Consider the following 19,881-nt stretch of genomic DNA (forward strand, 5'->3'; position numbering starts at 1 on the left):
CACTTGGCAGTGACTTTTTCTTTTCAATATACTATTTCTCAAAAATTTATTTCTCTTAAATTTTTATTTTTGTGTTTCATTTGTTTTGGAATAAAATATTTTGTCTTATCTATCAAGAGTTGGGAGATAAGAAGGTCAACCGGAGATAGCAGGACAAGGAGCAGACAACTGAAAAAATCGACACAGATCAGTCAGTTTTAAAACTAATAATTTTTCTGTGGGCGCAGGTCTATAGCTTTGCTCTGAAATCAGCAAATTCCTCTGATCGATGAATATGGAGGAGTCAAGGGGGGAGAAAGCTCTCCCAAAATTAACGGTGTTCCTGTAGACACAGGAATTATTTTATGATTGCTTTTACCGGAGACTTGGAAATATGAATAGTTTATTTCAGTCAATTTACAACAACATGAAGTCTATAAAAAAATGTCCAGCTGGATTCAAAGATGAATTAAGCAGAAATCTCAAGAAAGAGTTCATGATTTCCGTAAAGGACGTCATCTGCATCATAATATCATATATGATATTACTATTACCCAAAGGATCATTTATTTGTATTGTCGGTTAAGATGATACACTACCGAAGGGTCATTTATTTATATTGTCAATTGAGATGATATACCGCCCGGAGAGGTTATTTTATTTGTATTGTCAATCTAGATGATACAACTACTTGAAGGGTCATTTTATTGTATTGTCGGTCGAGACGATATCATTACCCAGAAGGTACCTAGAAGATAATTATATTGCTCGACTGAAGCATTATCTTTATTTGATACCAAGGATGGCATTAAGAGTTAATATTCATGCATCGCGAGAAGATATTCATGCCTCGCAGAAAGTTATGCATCGTGAGAAGAAGATCATGCATTGCGAGTCAATATTCATACATCGTGGAAGATCATGCATTGCAAGTCAATATTTATGCATCGCGGAAGATCATGCATCGCGAGTCAATATTCATGCATCTCGAAAGATCATGCATCGCGAGTCAATATTAATGCATCACGGAAGATCATGCATCGCGAGTTAATATTCATGCATCGCGAGTCAATATTCATGCATCACGGAAGATCATGCATCGCGAGTTAATATTCATGCACCGCAAGAAGATATTCATGCCTCGTAGAAAGTTATGCATCGCGAGAAGATATCATGCCTTGCAGAAAGTTGTGCATCGCGAGAAGATATTCATGTCTCATAGAAGTTTATACTTCGCAGGAAGATATTCATGCCCCGCAGAAGATCATGCATCGCAAGTTAATATTCATGCATCGCGGAAGATCATCATGAGTCAATATTCACGCATCGCGGGAAGATATTCATGCCCCGCAGAAATCATGCACTGCCAGAGAAAGAAATCGTGCATCTAAAGAGAAATATTTACCCATCGACATCGACTATATTCTTTTATTTTGACAAAAGTAAACATCAAGAAGAGCATCGAAGGCGACATCAAGAGAAAATATTAGCACACTGCATCAATTTTCATTTATGTTGACATCAAATGAAGAATACATTGAAGATTCCATTGCAATCATAAGACATGAGTTTAATTTGCCTTACGTCAAACCCAATCGAGTTGAAGTCAAATGTCGAAGAGAACAATTAAAAGTCAACACGGTAAGACACTGTCTCCCATTTAAATTGCATTTTTATGTTGACGAGTCTTATCTCAGTCTTTGTCGAGAGCATCCGAAAAGATGAATGTTTTATCAAAAAAATATTTTCGGAAGAGTTTATTAAGGTGTTTTCGACTTTTTAGGAGTCGTCACTTAATTTTTAAGGAAAATTAAGAAAACTAGTTTCTGAACAACCTAAAGAGAAAAAATTGTTTTATTTTAGGGGTTCGAAATTCCTATTAGTGTCTTAGGAAGGTGTCAGGCACCTAAGACACTCCGTTAAACACGATTTTCGGCGATTAACTTATTTGACTTCTTAAGATTTTATCTCAGAAAATTTTACAAATTTTTTTGGAATATTTATCTTGCAAATTTTCATTTTTAAGGTTAAAGCTCTTTAAATTCAAACGAACTTGTAGAATTTGAATTTTTGAACATATTAGAGTTTTAGACAAATTTACAAGTTGAAATATTTATCGCTTTTAAGGCTTAGTTTTTAAGTTTAGTAAAATAGAAAAGCGTCTCGGCGGGGTTTGAAATTTTCTAACCTTAGACTAACGGCATTTAAGTAAAAGCACGTAAACAAAGAGTAAAGTGGGAGAGAGAGAGAGGGAGAGAGATTCGGGTCCAAGTTACGAGTTCTGTTCGCCTTGACCGAAACTAGGACCCAACTATTTTTGGGTTTTAAACTCATTCACCTGTCCTAACTAGATATACAAAATATAGAAAGTAAAAACGACAAGAAGGCTTATGCCCATTACAAATAAAATAAAAATACATAACTAATAATAAAAAATGAGGAAATCTTCTACTCCATATTTTGGATCTTTCTTCAATCTCCCGGAATTTCAAACTTGTACACCTGTCTTGATGGACTGACTTGATAAAGTTTCCGAACCTTCGTGACTCTCTCGAAATGTGAGGAAGGAAACGGAGTCCAAAATGGACTTGAAAAGAGGTTCACATGCAAGCAAACGACATGAATTAGTGCATGAGGCAACATAGCAACGGAGCAAGCTATGAATTGAAACAACTTTACAAATCATTTAACGATAATTAATAACCGATTTAGTTTTAAAGGAAAACCAAGCAGTAAAATGACATCTTTAGACCTCAAAACAAAGAAAAGTAATAGGAAATAAACAATAGATGTGTATATTGTCGAAGTAGAATGGCAATCCAACCTAGAAAATGGCCAAAACTAATCTCGAACCAATGATAAGCATGATCATGAAAACGTCCAATAATGCTATGTATGTGTATTTCACTACCTAAACAATGCAAGATAAACACAAATATATAACCACTTTATGCCATCATACAAAGACTTGGACCAAGCAACTAGAAACTAGGATTTCTTTTTAGTGAAGACTCATAATAAGTCATACTAACGATTATCAAAACAGAGATCGAGCTAGGAAAACAGATGACTTCCAAAACAATTCCAAATGAGGCTAAGAAACAAAACAAGAATCCATAACAAGTAGATAGATGGCAGGATATCATACTCAACCCCACAACATAATCTCTACACACGAAAAACGCATCTAAGAAAATATCTCAACGATACAGATTTGGATATAAAACACACATCATCGTCATGACACTAGCACAAATACCATCCCTACGCAACTCTACAATCATATCCAAAACCGCAGAATAATTACTTACACCACCCATCAAGGTGTTCCAAGAAACCAAATTCCTCTTAGAAATTTCATCAAACAGTTTGTGTGCACAACGGATTCCCCCACAAACATAATAAAATTCAAAAGGGTATTCTTCAAATCAAGAAACAAATCAAACCCAGAACTTCCACAAAAGGCTAGGCTAATAGCAAGACTAGGCGAACAGCAAAACCAGAACTTCCACAAGCGACAACAATTCACTTTCGAAACAGAACAAACAGAAGACGAAGAAATAACATGGAGCACAGAATTACCTCTTCGAAAGCAGCGACTGGAACAACGACGAGCGAGGTAGCGAGAACGAACTCCCACACTGAAAGCGAAATACGAACCCCAACCGAGACGTTTCGAGAGACACCACAGTCGCACACGCTGCGACGAAACGGAATGTATTTATCGACTTCTCAACTCCCTGTGTTTATCTCTACATTCTTTCGAAGTAACCAGCGAAGGTAGAAGAAATTCCAACCTAAATTGCCAATACCCAAAATTCTAACCTTTGGAATTTGAACTCTTCTGAAACAGAACCAGAAAAGCCAAAGAAAATTTTCGTTTCGTCTTTTTTTTTCGGAAACAACAGAACAAACCAAGGATTTCGAAAATAGTTCCCCCTGAATTTCCTTCTGTTCTTCTACAACAGACAGGAAAAACCAGAATGTTATTTCTTCTTGAAAAATTTTTCCCAACCAAAAAATCCAACCCCGTTTTGAAGAGAGGTGGGGGTTTATATAGAAGACACTAGGGCTTCGATTCGAGGCGGGTAAAACGAATTCGACCCATTTCAAATTCGAAATTTGAAATCCTCTCCGAATCTGAGGGAATATGCCCTTTTGATGCCAAAACCTCCAACGGATTGAGGGCATATGTGGAGGGTCGAGATCAAACTCTCGTCCTCGGCAAACGACGTGGCTCGATCCTACGTCGCCAAGGACGAGCTCGCGTCGCCTAGCGTGCTGCGTTGCTGTACGACGAGGACAGGGTGGCAGGTTTCCGTTGCGGATTCTTTCGTCCACGCGTGATGGAGAGAGAGGAAGGAGAGAGCGTGGGGGGGGGACGCGTGGGTGAAGAGGTTTCTGGAAAACGCGTGGCTGTGTTCTCTGGGATTTTTTTTTTGTTTTCTGTTCTGGGGGTCGCGTGAGGAGCAGGGTGAAGAAGGGGGAAAGGGAAAAGGAAGGTGGGTTATTGGGTTTGGGTTTGGGTCAGGCTGGGGAAAACGGGTTGGGCTGGATGGGGAAGAGAATAGGTGGGCTGGGAGGTTAATTAAAGTGGGGGGGGGGGGGGGGGGGGGGAAGGAATTGGATTAATTTAACAAACAACCAATTAAAATGACGAATCAAAATCGTAAAAAGTGATTCAAAAGTATAACTATAATTTAAATTAAACTAGCTTAATAAAATATTTTAAATGTATATTTTGATGGTCTTTTTTTTTGAACAATCATTAGATATACTAATTATATACATACTTATGTAAGAAATATATTATCGAAAATTATGTTAAAACGTTTTCGAAGTAATATAAGGTTCATGTATTATATTATTATATTCATAAAATTTATAAAAATAATTAATTTGAATTATTTGGAAAATTTAAGAAGCTCGATAATTAATTTATACCGGCGCGGGTCAAAAATTGGGTGTCAACAACGAATTCTCTAAAACATACCACAGATGCGGACAACATCAAAAAGGATGCAGCACAACGTGGAACTTTCCCTTAGCAGCGAACTGGACATAGTCCAAAGAGGAGTGAAAAACTTTTAGGACGCGAGCAGAGGGAGCGACTTCCACCACAATCAAACCACACTCCTATCATAAGGCATGTGGATTTTTCTTTGGCTTTTGTCGGCTTTTAGTTTCTCATTTGGAATTTCGGTCTGCCGAAAGTAAGTCTGGCAGCGGAACCGTTAAATTCCGATTACCTGTTCGGTCCGTCCCAGTTCGATTCAAAACCGGTTCGGTATCGGTTAGTCCTGGTATAGACCGGTTTGGTCCAGTTCCCGGACAGGTAACGGGACGGAAACCGAGATTTACCGGTCCCTCCCGATTCCAAAAATTACCGGTCCGGTTCGGTTAATTTTTTATTTTATTTTTTTAAATCTATCTGTTTATAACCGTTGGGTAACGGCTAGTGGGCTCCCCCAACGGCTATTTGATCCAAATTTCATCCAATTACGCTCCCACCCCATTCCAAACTTTTTTAATACCCTAAAGTTTTAAAAATTACACTTTAACCCATTTTTTTACTTATAAATACCCCTAAATTTCATTCTTTTAAACCACAAAATCATCTATTCATCTTCTACTCTCTCAATTCTCTACTCTCTAATCTCTAATTCTCTAATATATAATAATCTTAAATTCCGGTGTTGCCTTATTTGGTCTTTGAAAATTTGATTTGAAGCTTCAAAATTCAACTTTCAACTTTTCACGTTCGGCTTTCGGCGGTCATAAACGTCTACTTTTTTAAGTAGACGTTCGGTACATTCTTTTCAACTTTTATTTTACATTTCATTTATATTTAAATAATTATTTATTTATTTTGTGATTATTTGCATTATATTTTTCGTATTATATATAATCTCACGTTTAATATTTTAATATGGATGTCGGTAAAAATATTATTCAAAAAGGAAAGGTTAAAATAAGTGCATTAGAGCGTGTAAAAAATATGTATAACTTTACATCCTCCGATAATGCAAAAATCGGTAGTTCTTCTAAATCAAAAACTAAAAAATCTACTATATTAAGAATATATACGGATGATTATACAGATGTTGATGATACTGTTTTTAATACTGATAGTAATTCAGGATTAGATCCTTATCATAAACATTTACAACGTCACTTTGGTAATTTAGATGAGGATTTGCCTAGTGATAATGATAATGATAATGATATTGATAATTATACTGATACACCTACTTTTTGATGATGATGGTGATGAAATTGAGCCACCTACGGCTACTAATACTCCTAGTCCCGCTCCCTTTCGTTGTCCTGCCCCTATTCCTCCCGTACATTCTAGGCCTAAAGTAGAACGTGCTAAAAAATTGGTTGTTAAGCAATTTATGGCACAAAATGAATAAAAACTACAAGCTATTTGTAATAAATGTAAACATAGATTAAATCATAAAACTGTTGGTAAATCTGGTGGGACGGGATATTTGAGTAGTCATTTAATGTATTGTTGTAAAAATGAATTTTTGCATGCTAAAGCTGTAGCGGAAGCAAAAAAAATGGTACCCTCCCCCATCCTAAAAATGTAGGAGTAGGCGGCTCTAACATGGTACAAACACAATTAAATCCGTCTAATATTTTCGGCTCTAGTTTACTACTTTCATATAATAGAGAAAAAGATCTTGCAGAACTAGCTAAAATGATATGTTTTATGGGTTTGCCATTTAGTTTTGCTGAAAATCTCGATTTTATACATTATATTCAAATTGTATATAATCCAAATTTTAAAGGTTTTGCTAGAAATACAATAAAAAAGGTTGTATTTGATTATCATGCATAACATTTTCAATATCTTCGTTGTTTATTTTATTATAATACTTGTAAAATAGCTATTACTTCTGATATGGGTCGTACTGTAAACGCTAACGATTATTTGACTGTTACTGCACATTGGATTGATGAAAATTGGTATATGCAAAAAAGAATTTTAGGTTATAAATGTTGTCAAATGCAACAATCGGTAGTTATATTGCTCAAACTATTTTAGATATTTTACAAAGTAAAGGAATATGTGATGAAATAAGTAGTATAACTTTAGATAATGCTTCAAGTAATAATGTTGCTGTTGAATATTTAAAACCTACACTTTGTCCTTTCTATGGTGATAATTATCATATTAGGTGTACTGCACATATATATAATTTGATGGTTAGAGATGGTGTACACGTGTATGATAACGGATGTACGAAAATTGAAAATGCATGTCATTTTTTATATAAATGTCAAGTTAAGTCTAGGCGTAAAGATTTTCAAAATTGATGTTTTGAAAATCCACCTAGAAAAATTCCAAAAACAGTGGCTACTAGATGGAATACTTTATATGAAATGCTTGTAGTCGCTTATGAATATAGAATACCCTTACAAATGGTTTGGAATGCTCATAATTCTGATATGACATATAAACTAGATGATAGTGATTGGCATGACATAAATGAATTTATAGATTTCCTAAAAGTTTTTTACTTAACTACAAAAAAAATATCTATATTTTATAGTCCATCAATTTGTACTGTTTTGCCTGATATTTGTACGATTTCTTCTAAGTTATATAAATTTAAAAAAAATCAAGATTTCGACAAACCATTGAAAAAATGATTCTAAAATTTAAAAAATATTATATTCCTATTCCTCAAATTTATTTAACTGCATGTTTGTTAAATCATTAGTACAAAGATGTAGGTGCATCAAAAATGGTTGAAAAAATGTATTTTAACTTAGATATTAATGATGTATTAGAAGAAATTCCTAGTTGTCAACAAGTTAAAGATAGCATAAAAATTGAAGCTAGAAAATTGTATGATTTATATAATGCTAATATAAATTTATCAAGTGAAAATGAACCTCAAAGCTCTAGGAGTAGATTTGATGAAGAGAATATTATGCTTATTTACAGGATTATCTTGAACTTTCTCACGATAATAGAAACGATTTTAATGCCTATGTTAATCAAAATACAGAACCTACTGAAGATATTCTAGCATGCTGGAGAAATCGCGGCAAAGGATTTCCAAAACTACAACCGATGGCTCGAGAATATATTAGCAATGCAAGCGTCGTCAGTAGCTTCGGAAGGCGTCTTTAGTGCAGCAAGGTTTCAACTTGGAGAACATAGACATTCATTAGCAGCCGACAGCTTGGATATATCGGTATTATTTTGAGCTTGGATTAATGCCGAGAGAAGAAATTTGAGTCGTGAACCACCACCGACCAAATTTCAAGATGACGTTGATGAAGTAATGTTGGATTATAGTGACGACGAGATTGAAGTAATGGAAAATCTTTCTATTCAACCAATTCCCGAACATGTTACTAAGGAAATGTTGAATGATTTACGAAGAGATTTATATGGTGGCACGAACTATTAGTAAAAGTATGATAATTCGAGATTTAATTCAAACAGAACCCTTCCTAGAAGGTGGCTGTGTAAATTAAATCTTTTAATACTCTACTAATATTTTTGTAAATGTAATTGTAATATCAAATAAATATTAATAAAAATATAGGCTATTCGCCTTAATTTATTTTTTAAATATTGTTGTATTAAATTTAATTTTTAATATTGTCAATTTTTAATTTTATAACTTTAAAGTTTGAATTTAAAAATTTCAAACTTTAGAGTTTGAAATTTAAATTTTATAACTTTAAAATTTGAATTTAAAATTTCCAAACTTTAAAAGTTTGAAATTTAAATTTTATAACTTTAAAGTTTGAATTTAAAATTTCCAATCATTAAAGTTTATAAAATTTAAATTTCAAACTTTTAGAGTTTAAAATTTAAATTTTATAACTTTAAAATTTTTAATTTTTAATTTTTAATTTTTTAAATTTTAAAATTTGAAATTTAAATTTTTAATTTTTTAATTATTATAATAAAAATTATATTTAATTAAAAAAATTAAATCTTTAAGTTTTAAATAATTTCTTTTTAATAACGGTCACCGTTACCGGTCCGGTATACTATCGGTTCCCTTTCGGAACGGGACGGAACACGAAATAATTTACCGGTTTACCGGTTCGGTCCGGTCCCAGTTTTGGAAAAGTACCGGTTCTCACAATATCGGTTCCGAAACTTACCGATCCGGTTCACTCGGTTTCAGTACCGCCGCTAGTCATAGCCGAAAGCAAGTTTCCAATCTGACTGACAATGCGCCAAGAGCTCTGGAAATTATGTCCGTGCAAGTTCTTTATTATGGGTGTGAAATGCACCACATTCATTGGTAAGAGATTGCAAGCCTCTTTTTCATATTCGACTGTATTTTTCGCTCGTCCAGAATCAAAGGTTATCTAGCATAATAGATTTTCTTTTCAACCGATCGAGTCGAACTACATGCATCCTGATTCCTGAAGTAAGGATATGTAGGTGAGCTCAACATTGAAAACTCGGCTATATTCCTACACTCGCTCTTAAGTCTTATTTCTGAGCATTTCGATACCTTCATAATTCGGTATCGAGATGACTTTTGAATTATTTCAAAATCGTGTGTTAAATCAAGCCCATCGAACTATAAATGGACGGAATTCTCATATAGCCTGAAATATGTATGAGACCTATTTTCGAGGTTCGGCCGTAATTCCTAAAATCGGTACCAAATTCCTTTTTTAAGAGATGAATATGTGATCGGTCAAAATTGTTTTGGTCAATTTAATTTTTCCTCGAATTTCTTGCATCAATCCAGGAAATGAGGGACAGTTGTTGACACCCAATTTTAACCTTCCCCGATATGAATTGATGTACGAGCTTCTCAAATTCCAAATGATTTAAAATAATTAATGTTTCACCAAACTCAAATATACTTTTAGGATTATATTCATATAATTTTGTCACTTTGGAAATTTCTAAATAATACATACATACATATGTGAGTTAATTATTTTATGACATCAAGATTAGGAAGCTCGTTGATGAAATTTACCTCGATTCCTCTTATTTATTTTTATTATAACCGATTTTGTTGGGGTCTTATTTATTCAATCCTTTCCAAACCCAATGTGAGGGATTTCTCACCTTTTTCTGCAATATAATGGCCCATCACAAAAGACTATAGGAATTCAACCCCAGCCAAGTTTTTCATCCTTCCAAAAGGGAAAATCAATTAGTACAACATATCAAAACCGAGCGACCCTTCCTAACGCATATCCGTATATCTTTCATATAGTATATTTTGCCTTATCACAAGTCTCTTGATACCTCACTTTTGCTTATTTTTTTGAGCTACATCTATTTGTTAAAGTTATTTTCATGGGAGTGTTTTTGTTCTCTTGCTCTAATAGAAATCAAGTATTGCTCTAATAGAAATCAATAATTGAATCAAATCCGTCAGTAATTTAGTTTATCAATTAGTACCAGTGATCTTAACATGGGGAATTACATAAGTGCTTAATGTGGAAGTTCGAAAAATAAATAGAGGAGTGTGATTGCGAATTTCTAGTGGAATGATTTATGATTTATTATGGTAAGGATAATTTAATTTAATCATTTGAAATTATTTCTGTAATAGGATGCCTCGGTAATTAATTATGTGATCTCTATCGTGCCCGTATTTAACTAGAACTCAGAATCCTACTTTCTAGTAGAAGAAGGAAAAGTAGCGTGCAATTTTTTTAAGAAAGAAAAGAAACGCGTGTTTCTGTAACACCCCGTATCATAACAGACAAAAAATCAGCTTTTCAGAAAAATCTACAAGTGCAACCAACGAAGCCATCGGCGAACCGTAGACTGACCCACGGTCCGTCCTGCAGATCCGTCAATGGGGTAAAAAAACCCCAAAATCTCAGCCCAGGAAAATTTAGTTAAGTCATGATCGACGGACGGACCTACGGTCCTTAGGTTAGACTACTGTTCGTAATTCGTGACTGTCGATCGACACCCCATTCACCCACTCTCTAAAAAGAGTCACAGATAACCTGTACGATCCGTATATGGACCTACGAACCATAGGTAGAATATTGAATTGCTGCCAAATATAGCTTATGTTAATTTTGGAGGAAATAGAAAAAAGGTGAAAATAAAATAGGAAAATTAATACCCCTAAGTAGCTAATGATGAAAAACAAAAACTCAAAGGAAAAAAAATGCAAGAAAATATTAACTTAAAAATAAAATAAAAATCCTAAGTAAAACAATTTAGGAGGAAAACTTTTTTCCCCAAAAATTTATCAATTTGAAGATTATAGTAATTTTAAAATTAAATAAAATATTATATATTTATTAGTTAAATGATGATTAGAGCTTTACTTTAAAAAATTTAATATTAATCGTTTATTTTAACCTATGGCATGTGTTATTAGTCATAGATAGAAATTTAAAGAAAATGAAAAGGAGCAGGATCTAGCAAAATGACGTATAGAATTTTTGATAGAGATTGAGGAATTGTCCAAGTGTCACGGTTGGTTGGGCTCATCTCTTTTATTTTTCAAAATAATAAAAAATCTTTTTATTTTATCATCATTGCAAAGATAATAAAAATAAAAATTATTTACTACATAAACTTAAACTAAGAAAATTAATATAGCTAATAAAATACGTGCTTATTTATTCAAACTTAATTTAGAAGGAAAACATTTTTTTTGGGATAAAATTTCTCTTTCTTTAAAAAAAAAAATTAAATGTCCACATAATATGCACTAGCAATGTGAAAAGATATACACAATCAAGACTTTCAAAGGATAATTAATTAGTCTTGACTTTTATTTAATAATGTAAAATAAATGGCAAATAATATTTAATTAAGCAGTCCATAACAAATAAATTGAGTCCTGAAAATTCAAATAATTTGAAGAGAGGAGTAATTACATGTATCTAACTCTAATTACTAATTCTTGACTTAAAATGAAATTCATTTGACTAAGGTACACTATAAATAGACCTATCCTATTACCACAACTTAAACCCACAAAGCAATGGCTTCTTCTTCTTCTACTAATAAGTCTCGTCCTTTGGCTAATTTTCACCCAACTGTTTGGGGTTATCATTTTCTTTCTTATACTCCACAATTCACTGTAAGTCACATTTTTTTATTTGTTTAATCTCTTTATTGTCATTTATACATTTTATTTTTCTATTATAATGAGGCGTTTAAGACGTAACATATATATATATATATAGCATTTGATTAATTAACATTGTTTTTTTGATGCAGGAAATTACTAATCAAGAAAAAGTTGAAGTTAATGAGTACAAAGAGAGAATCAGGAAAATGTTGGTGAAAGCTCCAGAGGGTAGTTTACAAAAGCTTGTGTTGATCGACGCGATGCAACGTTTGGGAGTGGCATATCATTTTGATAATGAAATTGAAACATCCATTCAAAACATTTTTGATGCATCCTCCAAACAGAATGATAATGACAACAACCTTTACGTTGTGTCTCTTCGTTTTCGACTTGTGAGGCAACAAGGTCATTACATGTCTTCAGGTAAATCTATTCTATTACTTTTCTTTATTAATTTCTTTTTTTTACTAACAATGAACATTCATGTTTAATTAACCAGATGTGTTCAAGCAATTCATCAACCAAGATGGGAAATTCAAGGAAACGCTTACTAATGATGTCCAAGGATTATTGAGTTTGTATGAAGCGTCACATCTGAGAGTGCGCGATGAGGAGATTCTTGAAGAAGCTCTTACCTTTACCACCACTCATCTCGAGTCTATTATTGTCTCCAACTTGAGCAATAATAATAACTCTCTTAAGGTTGAAGTTAGTGAAGCATTAACTCAGCCTATTCGCAAGACTTTACCAAGGGTGGGAGCAAGGAAATACATATCAATTTACGAAAACAATGTTGCACACAACCATGTGCTTTTGAAATTTGCTAAATTGGATTTTAATGTGCTGCAAAAGTTGCACCAAAGAGAGCTTAATGAGCTTACAAGGTACGTACAATATTATTTGGTCTATGTATCTTCTTTAATGATATGAATTTAAACCGTTATGTTGCTCTTGTGATGTATGTACGTAGGTGGTGGAAAGATTTGGATTTTGCTAATAAAATTCCATATGCAAGGGACAGACTGGTTGAGTGTTACTTTTGGATATTGGGAGTGTATTTTGAGCCAAAGTATAGTCGTGCTAGAAAAATGATGACAAAAGTACTCAAGATAACCTCAGTTATTGATGACACTTTTGATGCTTACGCAACCTATGACGAACTTGTGGCTTTCACTGATGCAATCCAGAGGTAAAACTAACATCAAAATTTCACAAGTAAAATAACCTTTTGACATTGAATGTTTTCCTCTAGTTATTATGACAAGGTATAAAAGTTCATTAATTTAGCCTGTGATTTTTGATATATTAGATGGGATGCTAGTGCAATCGATTCAATATCGCCATATATGAGGCCCCTATATCAAGCTCTTCTAGACATTTACAGTGAAATGGAACAAGTGTTGTCCAATGAAGGTAAACTGGACCGTGTATACTATGGAAAACATGAGGTAATACTGTTGTTTACCTAACCCACAAGAATATATATATATATATATTTAAATTCTCTAAGCTAAAATTACTTGTTATTGTTTTTAGATAAAAAAGATTGTGAGAGCCTATTTTAAGGAAGCCCAATGGTTGAATGATGCTAACTATATTCCAAAATATGAGGAGCACATGGAGATTTCACTCGTAACCGCTGGCTATATGATGGGAGCAACAAATTGCTTGGTGGGTGTGGAGGAATTTATATCCAAAGACACTTTTGAATGGTTAAAGAATGAGCCTTTGATAGTTCGAGCTGCTTCATTGATTAGTAGAGCAATGGACGATATTGTTGGACATGAAGTAAGTATTATAAATACACTTAATGATTGAGAGCCTTATGTTTCACTTTGCGTGAGGCCCAAACTAACTATTCTCCGGTATTAGAAAATCTTTATGTTTTTTTAAAATGTATAATTATTTATTGAAATCTATTGATTTCGTGTAGGATGAACAAAAAAGAGGACATGTAGCTTCAATTATTGAATGTTACATGAAAGAATATGGAGCTTCAAAGCAAGAGGCATACGCCAAATTCAAGAAAGAGGTCACCAACGTATGGAAGGACATAAACAAAGAATTCTTCCGTCCAACTGAAGTACCAATGTTTGTCCTTGAACGAGCTTTAAATTTTGCACGTGTGATAGACACGTTGTATCAAGAGGTAGATGGATACACAAACTCCAAAGGCTTACTTAAAGACTTGGTGAACTCTTTACTGATTGAATCTGTCAAAATATCAATATAATGATGAAATTGCATTTTCGTCATTCAAGTATTCAGAGCAGAATAAGACATATATTAAATTGAAGACCTTTAGTATTCAGGGCATCTTCCAGCGGCTGATCCGAAACCTCAGTTGGAAGACGCTTTTCGATTTCAAGGATGAACTACATCTTTCAAGTTGTCATGGGTTCTTTGGGTTTCTTGTTCATCTTTTTGGATACATTCACTAGTTTTAGCTTTATGATTAGTTTCGGGGTTGCATCCTCAGCTTGATTGTGTTAGAATTTTGGTTATGATTACTTTCAGCTCTTAGGAGTATTTCTGCATTGAATGTTTTTAGACTATTTGGGTTGAGTTTATGGGGACTCAATTCTTTAGTGATTAAACTGTTTTCTCATTTTATATGATAGATTTGGTTTTGCTTAAATTGTGTTGGATTAATTTCAGATTAGTTTGGTTCTTCTATTAGATATTTTTAGTGTGGTGCCACTTACGACAATCTGATTCGCGATATTTTTATAATTAGTGATCAAAATAAATTTCTAAAAAAAAAAAGTCAATTTCCTTTTTTAAGAGTCACAAAAAGCTTTATTTCATGTGTGGCCCATCAAACTCAATTGTTTCACTTCTTTTTGCTTGGAATCAATTTGTATTTGTTTGATTATAATGATAGGATAAAAAAAATTGAACCCTTCTTACTTTAAAATTTTAACTCTCCCTCAAAAGCTCAAACAACATATACCCTCCCCCTCATTGTATGTAATTAACTTAATTAAAGTTAGAGTTAATACAAGAAAAATCAATAAACAATTTGCAAGCAAAATAATCAATCGATTAAAGGAAACAATGGATCTAGTCTATTTTTATAATCATATGCGAAAGAGCAAATTGCAACAAGTGCTTATAACGATTACATGCTAAACTAAAGTGTCTATTACATTATTCATGCACAGAGGAACATTTTATAATAAGCAATTAGATTCATACCAATATTTTATAATAACCAAGGAAGGGAAAAGAAAATAATGTGGCCTTTGGGAAGAAAACTATCAGTAGCTTTATATAGGCTATAAATATTAGAAAGTACAAACAAACAATCAATACCTAAAAACCTTTGGCCTTTTCGAGACGCGGACATTCCCCATGCTACGGTTCCCCCAGGTTCGTTCCCAAGTTGGGTTAGGGAAACATTCGAGCGATTGCCTTCGCGGATTCAATCGAAAAATTAGTTGATACCAGAATTTAACCGAAATGTTTTCAACTCTTTAGTTAACCCGACCCGACTACTCAGATCCGCGCGAGTGACCCGTTTTAAATTCCGTTATATTCAAAATTTCCCGCCATGACTATGCTGAAAGGTTGCAACTTTCAGGAACAGTCAATACCATTTGAAAGTTTGCAACCTTTCATTAATGGTCGTGTCAATTCTTAAAGGTAGCAACCTTTCAGAATATATTATTCTTGCCTATAAATACCATTCAGTCTTCAGAATATTTCCTAACGAATTTTCTGATCTTCCTTCTTCTTAAAAACATATATATTTCTTCGTGTACTTTCCTGCTGTGGATTGATTCGCTGACAGTAGAGTTTTTGGTATCTATACTCTACTGATTAAGATCATTTTACCCTGGGAGATTATATTCCAAATCAAACCTCGGATACTAGAGGGGAATAATTTTCTTAAGGGGACACTGTGAATTCAGTGGACTTGATTTTCTTCCTGAATTTTTCAAAAAAGAGTATTCCAGATTCTGGTAAGTTTTACAGATTAAATTATTTTTTACAAATAAATTTATGTTCATCTTATTTACTGGTTCTAAAAATCTCAGTTACTTCGTGTTTCTGAATGATTTATTACAACCAGTAATTTCTGTTTTTCTTAACACAGATTGACAACAATCTTAAGGAAATTTTCTAAATCTGTGTTTCTGGTGGAGACAAAAATCTTTGTGATTTTATACTCCTTTAAGTCTGCAATTATAATTTATTGCTTACTTATATTGTATCAATCTTGTTTATCAGAAATGGAAAACACTGGTGTTACAGTGGCTGTTGCTGCACCAAACCGAACTCTTGTATCACAAGCAGAGAAATCGGGTAAATTCACAGGTGTGAATTTCAAAGGATGGCAGCAACGAGTATTTTTCTGGCTTACCACTCTTGGTCTGCAGAAATTTACAAGTGAAGATACTCCAGTACCTGCTGATGATATGCCAGACAGGGAAAAATTTATGATTGTTGAAGCATGGAAACAGTCAGACTTCCTATGTAAAGGTTACATTTTGAGTGCTTTAGAGGATGACTTATATAATGTCTATAGTGCAATAACAACTTCAAAAGAGTTGTGGAATGCACTTGAGAAGAAATATAAGACAGAAGATGCATGCTTGAAAAAATTTGTGGTCGCAAAGTTTTTAGATTATAAAATGGTAGATAGTAAAACTGTTGGATCACAAGTGCAGGAACTTCAACTTATTCTCCATGATCTGATTGCTGAAGATATGGTAGTAAATGAAGCTTTTCAAGTGGCTGCAATGATCGAGAAGTTGCATCCTTCGTGGAATGATTTCAAGAATTATCTAAAGCACAAGCGTAAAGAAATGAAGCTTGAAGATCTTGTGATTCATCTCAAGATTGAGGAAGATAACAGAAATGCCGAAAAGAAGTCGCGTAAGAGTTCAACAATTATTGGAGTTAATATTGTTGAAGAAGCTCCTACCAAAGACAAAAAGAGAAAGAAGTCCAACGGGCAGAAGTCAGAACAGGCCAAGAAGAAATTCAAAGGCAACTGTTATAATTGTGGCAAGGCTGTTCATAGATCTTCTGATTGTCATGCTCCAAGAAAGGACAAAAACAAAGGCAAAGGCAAAAGTCAAGCAAACATCGTGGAAAAGATGGAAGATGCAGACGACTTGTGTGCAATGATATCAGAATGTAACTTAGTTGGAAATCCCAAGGAGTGGTTTCTCGACTCAGGTGCTACTAGACATATTTGCTCTGCAAAAGAAGCCTTTGCAACATACACTCCTGTTGAGTACGATGAAGATTTATTCATGGGAAACACAGCAACAGCAAGGATTGCAGGAACTGGGAAAGTTATGTTGAAAATGACATCCGGCAAAGTGTTGACTTTAAACAATGTTCTGCATGTCCATACAATTAGGAAGAATTTAGTTTCTGTTGCACTACTCGTTAAGAATGGGTTTAAGTGTGTCCTAGTTAGTGATAAAGCTGTAATAAGTAATAATGAAATGTTTATAGGAAAGGACTACCTCAATGAGGGTCTTTTCAAACTAAATGTAATGGTTATTGACAATATTAATAAAAATTCTGCTTCTGTTTACTTATTGGAGTTAAGTGATTTATGGCATGCCTGTTTGGGACATGTAAATTACAAAGCCTTGCGAAAATTGGTTAATCTAGAAGTATTGCCTGATTTTAAATGCGATAAGTCGAAATGTGAAATTTGTGTGGAAAGTAAGTTTGTTAAACATCCTTACAAGTCTGTTGAAAAAAAATATAAAACTTTAGACTTAGTTCACACAGATATATGCGATATGAAGTCAACAACATCTCGTGGTGGGAAAAAGTATTTTATAACTTTTATTGATGACTGCACTCGATTTTGTTATGTATATTTGCTTAATAGTAAGGATGAAACAATTGATGCATTTAAGCAATACAAAAATGAAGTGGAAAACCAATTGAATCTAAAGATAAAAATGATTCGGAGTGATAGGGATGGAGAATATGAATCTCCTTTTGCAGAGATATGTTTGGAATATGGTATTATTCATCAAACTACTGCACCTTATACACCACAGTCAAATGGTTTGGCAGAACGGAAGAACAGAATATTAAAGGAAATGATGAATGCCTTAATGATCAATTCTGGTTCACCGCGAAATCTTTGGGGGGAAGTCATCCTTACAGCTAATAAAATACTCAATAGAGTACCCCATCGAAAAACACAATCAATTCCATATGAGTTGTGGAAAGGAAGAAAACCCAACTTGAAATATTTCAAAGTGTGGGGGTGTTTAGCCAAGGTAGAGGTTCCTTTACCTAAGAGGGTTAAAATTGGACCCAAACAATAGATTGTGTCTTTATTGGGTATGCTGTGAATAGTAAAACCTGTCGATTTTTGGTTCACAAATCTGATAATCCTGGGCCAAAAATTATTTTCAATAAATTAGTTGATACCAGAATTTAACCGAAATGTTTTCAACTCTTTAGTTAACCCGACCCGACTACTCGGATCCGCGCGAGTGACCCGTTTTAAATTCCGTTATATTCAAAATTTCCCGCCATGACTATTCTGAAAGGTTGCAACTTTCAGGAACAGTCAATACCATTTGAAAGTTTGCAACCTTTCATTAATGGTCGTGTCAATTCTGAAAGGTAGCAACCTTTCAGAATATATTATTCTTGCCTATAAATACCATTCAGTCTTCAGAATATTTCCTAACGAATTTTCTGATCTTCCTTCTTCTTAAAAACACATATATTTCTTCGTGTACTTTCCTGCTGTGGATTGATTCGCTGACAGTAGAGTTTTTGGTATCTATACTCTACTGATTAAGATCATTTTACCCTGGGAGGTTATATTCCAAATCAAACCTCGGATACTAGAGGGGAATAATTTCCTTAAGGGGACACTGTGAATTCAGTGGACTTGATTTTCTTCCTGAATTTTTCAAAAAAGAGTATTCCAGATTCTGGTAAGTTTTACAGATTAAAATATTTTTTACAAATAAATTTATGTTCATCTTATTTACTGGTTCTAAAAATCTCAGTTACTTCGTGTTTCTGAATAATTTATTACAACCAGCAATTTCTGTTTTTCTTAACACAGATTGGCAACATATAATGCATATATATATATATATCATAACTAGTAGAATTTTGAAAAAAGAATAATTAACCAATAATAAATAATATTTTTGAAATCTGTCCAATTAATTTTGTTTAAACAAGTCATGTGATCATATAAGGGTCCACAAAAATTGGAGGTGGTGATCAGAAATGTACGAGAAAGAGTTGTGTTTATACAATCAACATCCTTAGAACAATGTTAGAGAAATTGTAAGTATGGCCAGTAATTCAACATATAAGGCAAAGGTGACATTTATTTCTTTTCCGAAACCTACTACCTTGTTACCGTTATTCTCCTATTACACCTCCAGAACCTTTAGTCTTGGTATCATAATCATATAATCCAACAATATTTGGTTTTACACCTTTGTTTAGGGTATGTTTTAATTTTCAGCAGCAATAATGAAAAGGGACGGGGAAATATGATCACCTTGTTTGAGCCCTCGAGTGGAAGTGAAAAAAACATTTCTAGTACAATTTATAATAAAGGAATACCAAACATCAGAGATACTTGTAATGCCTCGAGGATATCCCTTGGACGTAATAGGAGATCTAGGATCACGAGCGATCCCAGGTTTCTCAAGCTAACTTTGAGCCTGACATATATCAAGCTATAAGACTAAGATAAGCAGAAGCATCACTAATAAATTAGTCAAAACTAACGGATTCCAAATGAAAATATATCTGAATATCTAGAGGAAATCAAACAATCCCAAAACACTTAACACTGCCTCCAAATTTGAATCTACTACTATTCTTA

The 19,881-nt window shown here is 33.6% G+C and overlaps 1 protein-coding gene and 2 long non-coding RNA genes across 3 annotated transcripts; 2 read left to right on the forward strand and 1 right to left on the reverse strand.

The window, feature by feature from the left end:
* Positions 1 to 2,239: 2,239 nt before the first annotated feature.
* LOC101268480 (uncharacterized) lies at positions 2,240 to 4,532 on the reverse strand. Its single transcript, XR_182880.5, has 2 exons — positions 3,562 to 4,532; positions 2,240 to 2,566 (listed from the first exon to the last, which is right to left on the reverse strand). It is a non-coding gene; the product is annotated as an uncharacterized lncRNA (long non-coding RNA).
* A 1,114-nt stretch (positions 4,533 to 5,646) lies between these two features.
* LOC112941693 (uncharacterized) lies at positions 5,647 to 8,576 on the forward strand. The gene is made up of 2 exons (XR_003247225.2): positions 5,647 to 5,787; positions 8,004 to 8,576. It is a non-coding gene; the product is annotated as an uncharacterized lncRNA (long non-coding RNA).
* Positions 8,577 to 11,945: 3,369 nt separating this feature from the next.
* On the forward strand, positions 11,946 to 14,673 carry LOC104648119 (terpene synthase). Its single transcript, XM_069299248.1, has 7 exons — positions 11,946 to 12,044; positions 12,185 to 12,458; positions 12,535 to 12,919; positions 13,006 to 13,224; positions 13,345 to 13,483; positions 13,572 to 13,823; positions 13,969 to 14,673. The coding sequence occupies exons 1-7, from the start codon at positions 11,946 to 11,948 to the stop codon at positions 14,266 to 14,268; spliced, it is 1,668 nt and encodes a 555-aa protein (XP_069155349.1). The 3' UTR covers positions 14,269 to 14,673.
* The last annotated feature ends 5,208 nt before the right edge of the window (positions 14,674 to 19,881 follow it).

Source organism: Solanum lycopersicum, chromosome 6 (assembly GCF_036512215.1).
Source record: "Solanum lycopersicum chromosome 6, SLM_r2.1".
Classification (NCBI taxonomy): domain Eukaryota; kingdom Viridiplantae; phylum Streptophyta; class Magnoliopsida; order Solanales; family Solanaceae; genus Solanum; species Solanum lycopersicum.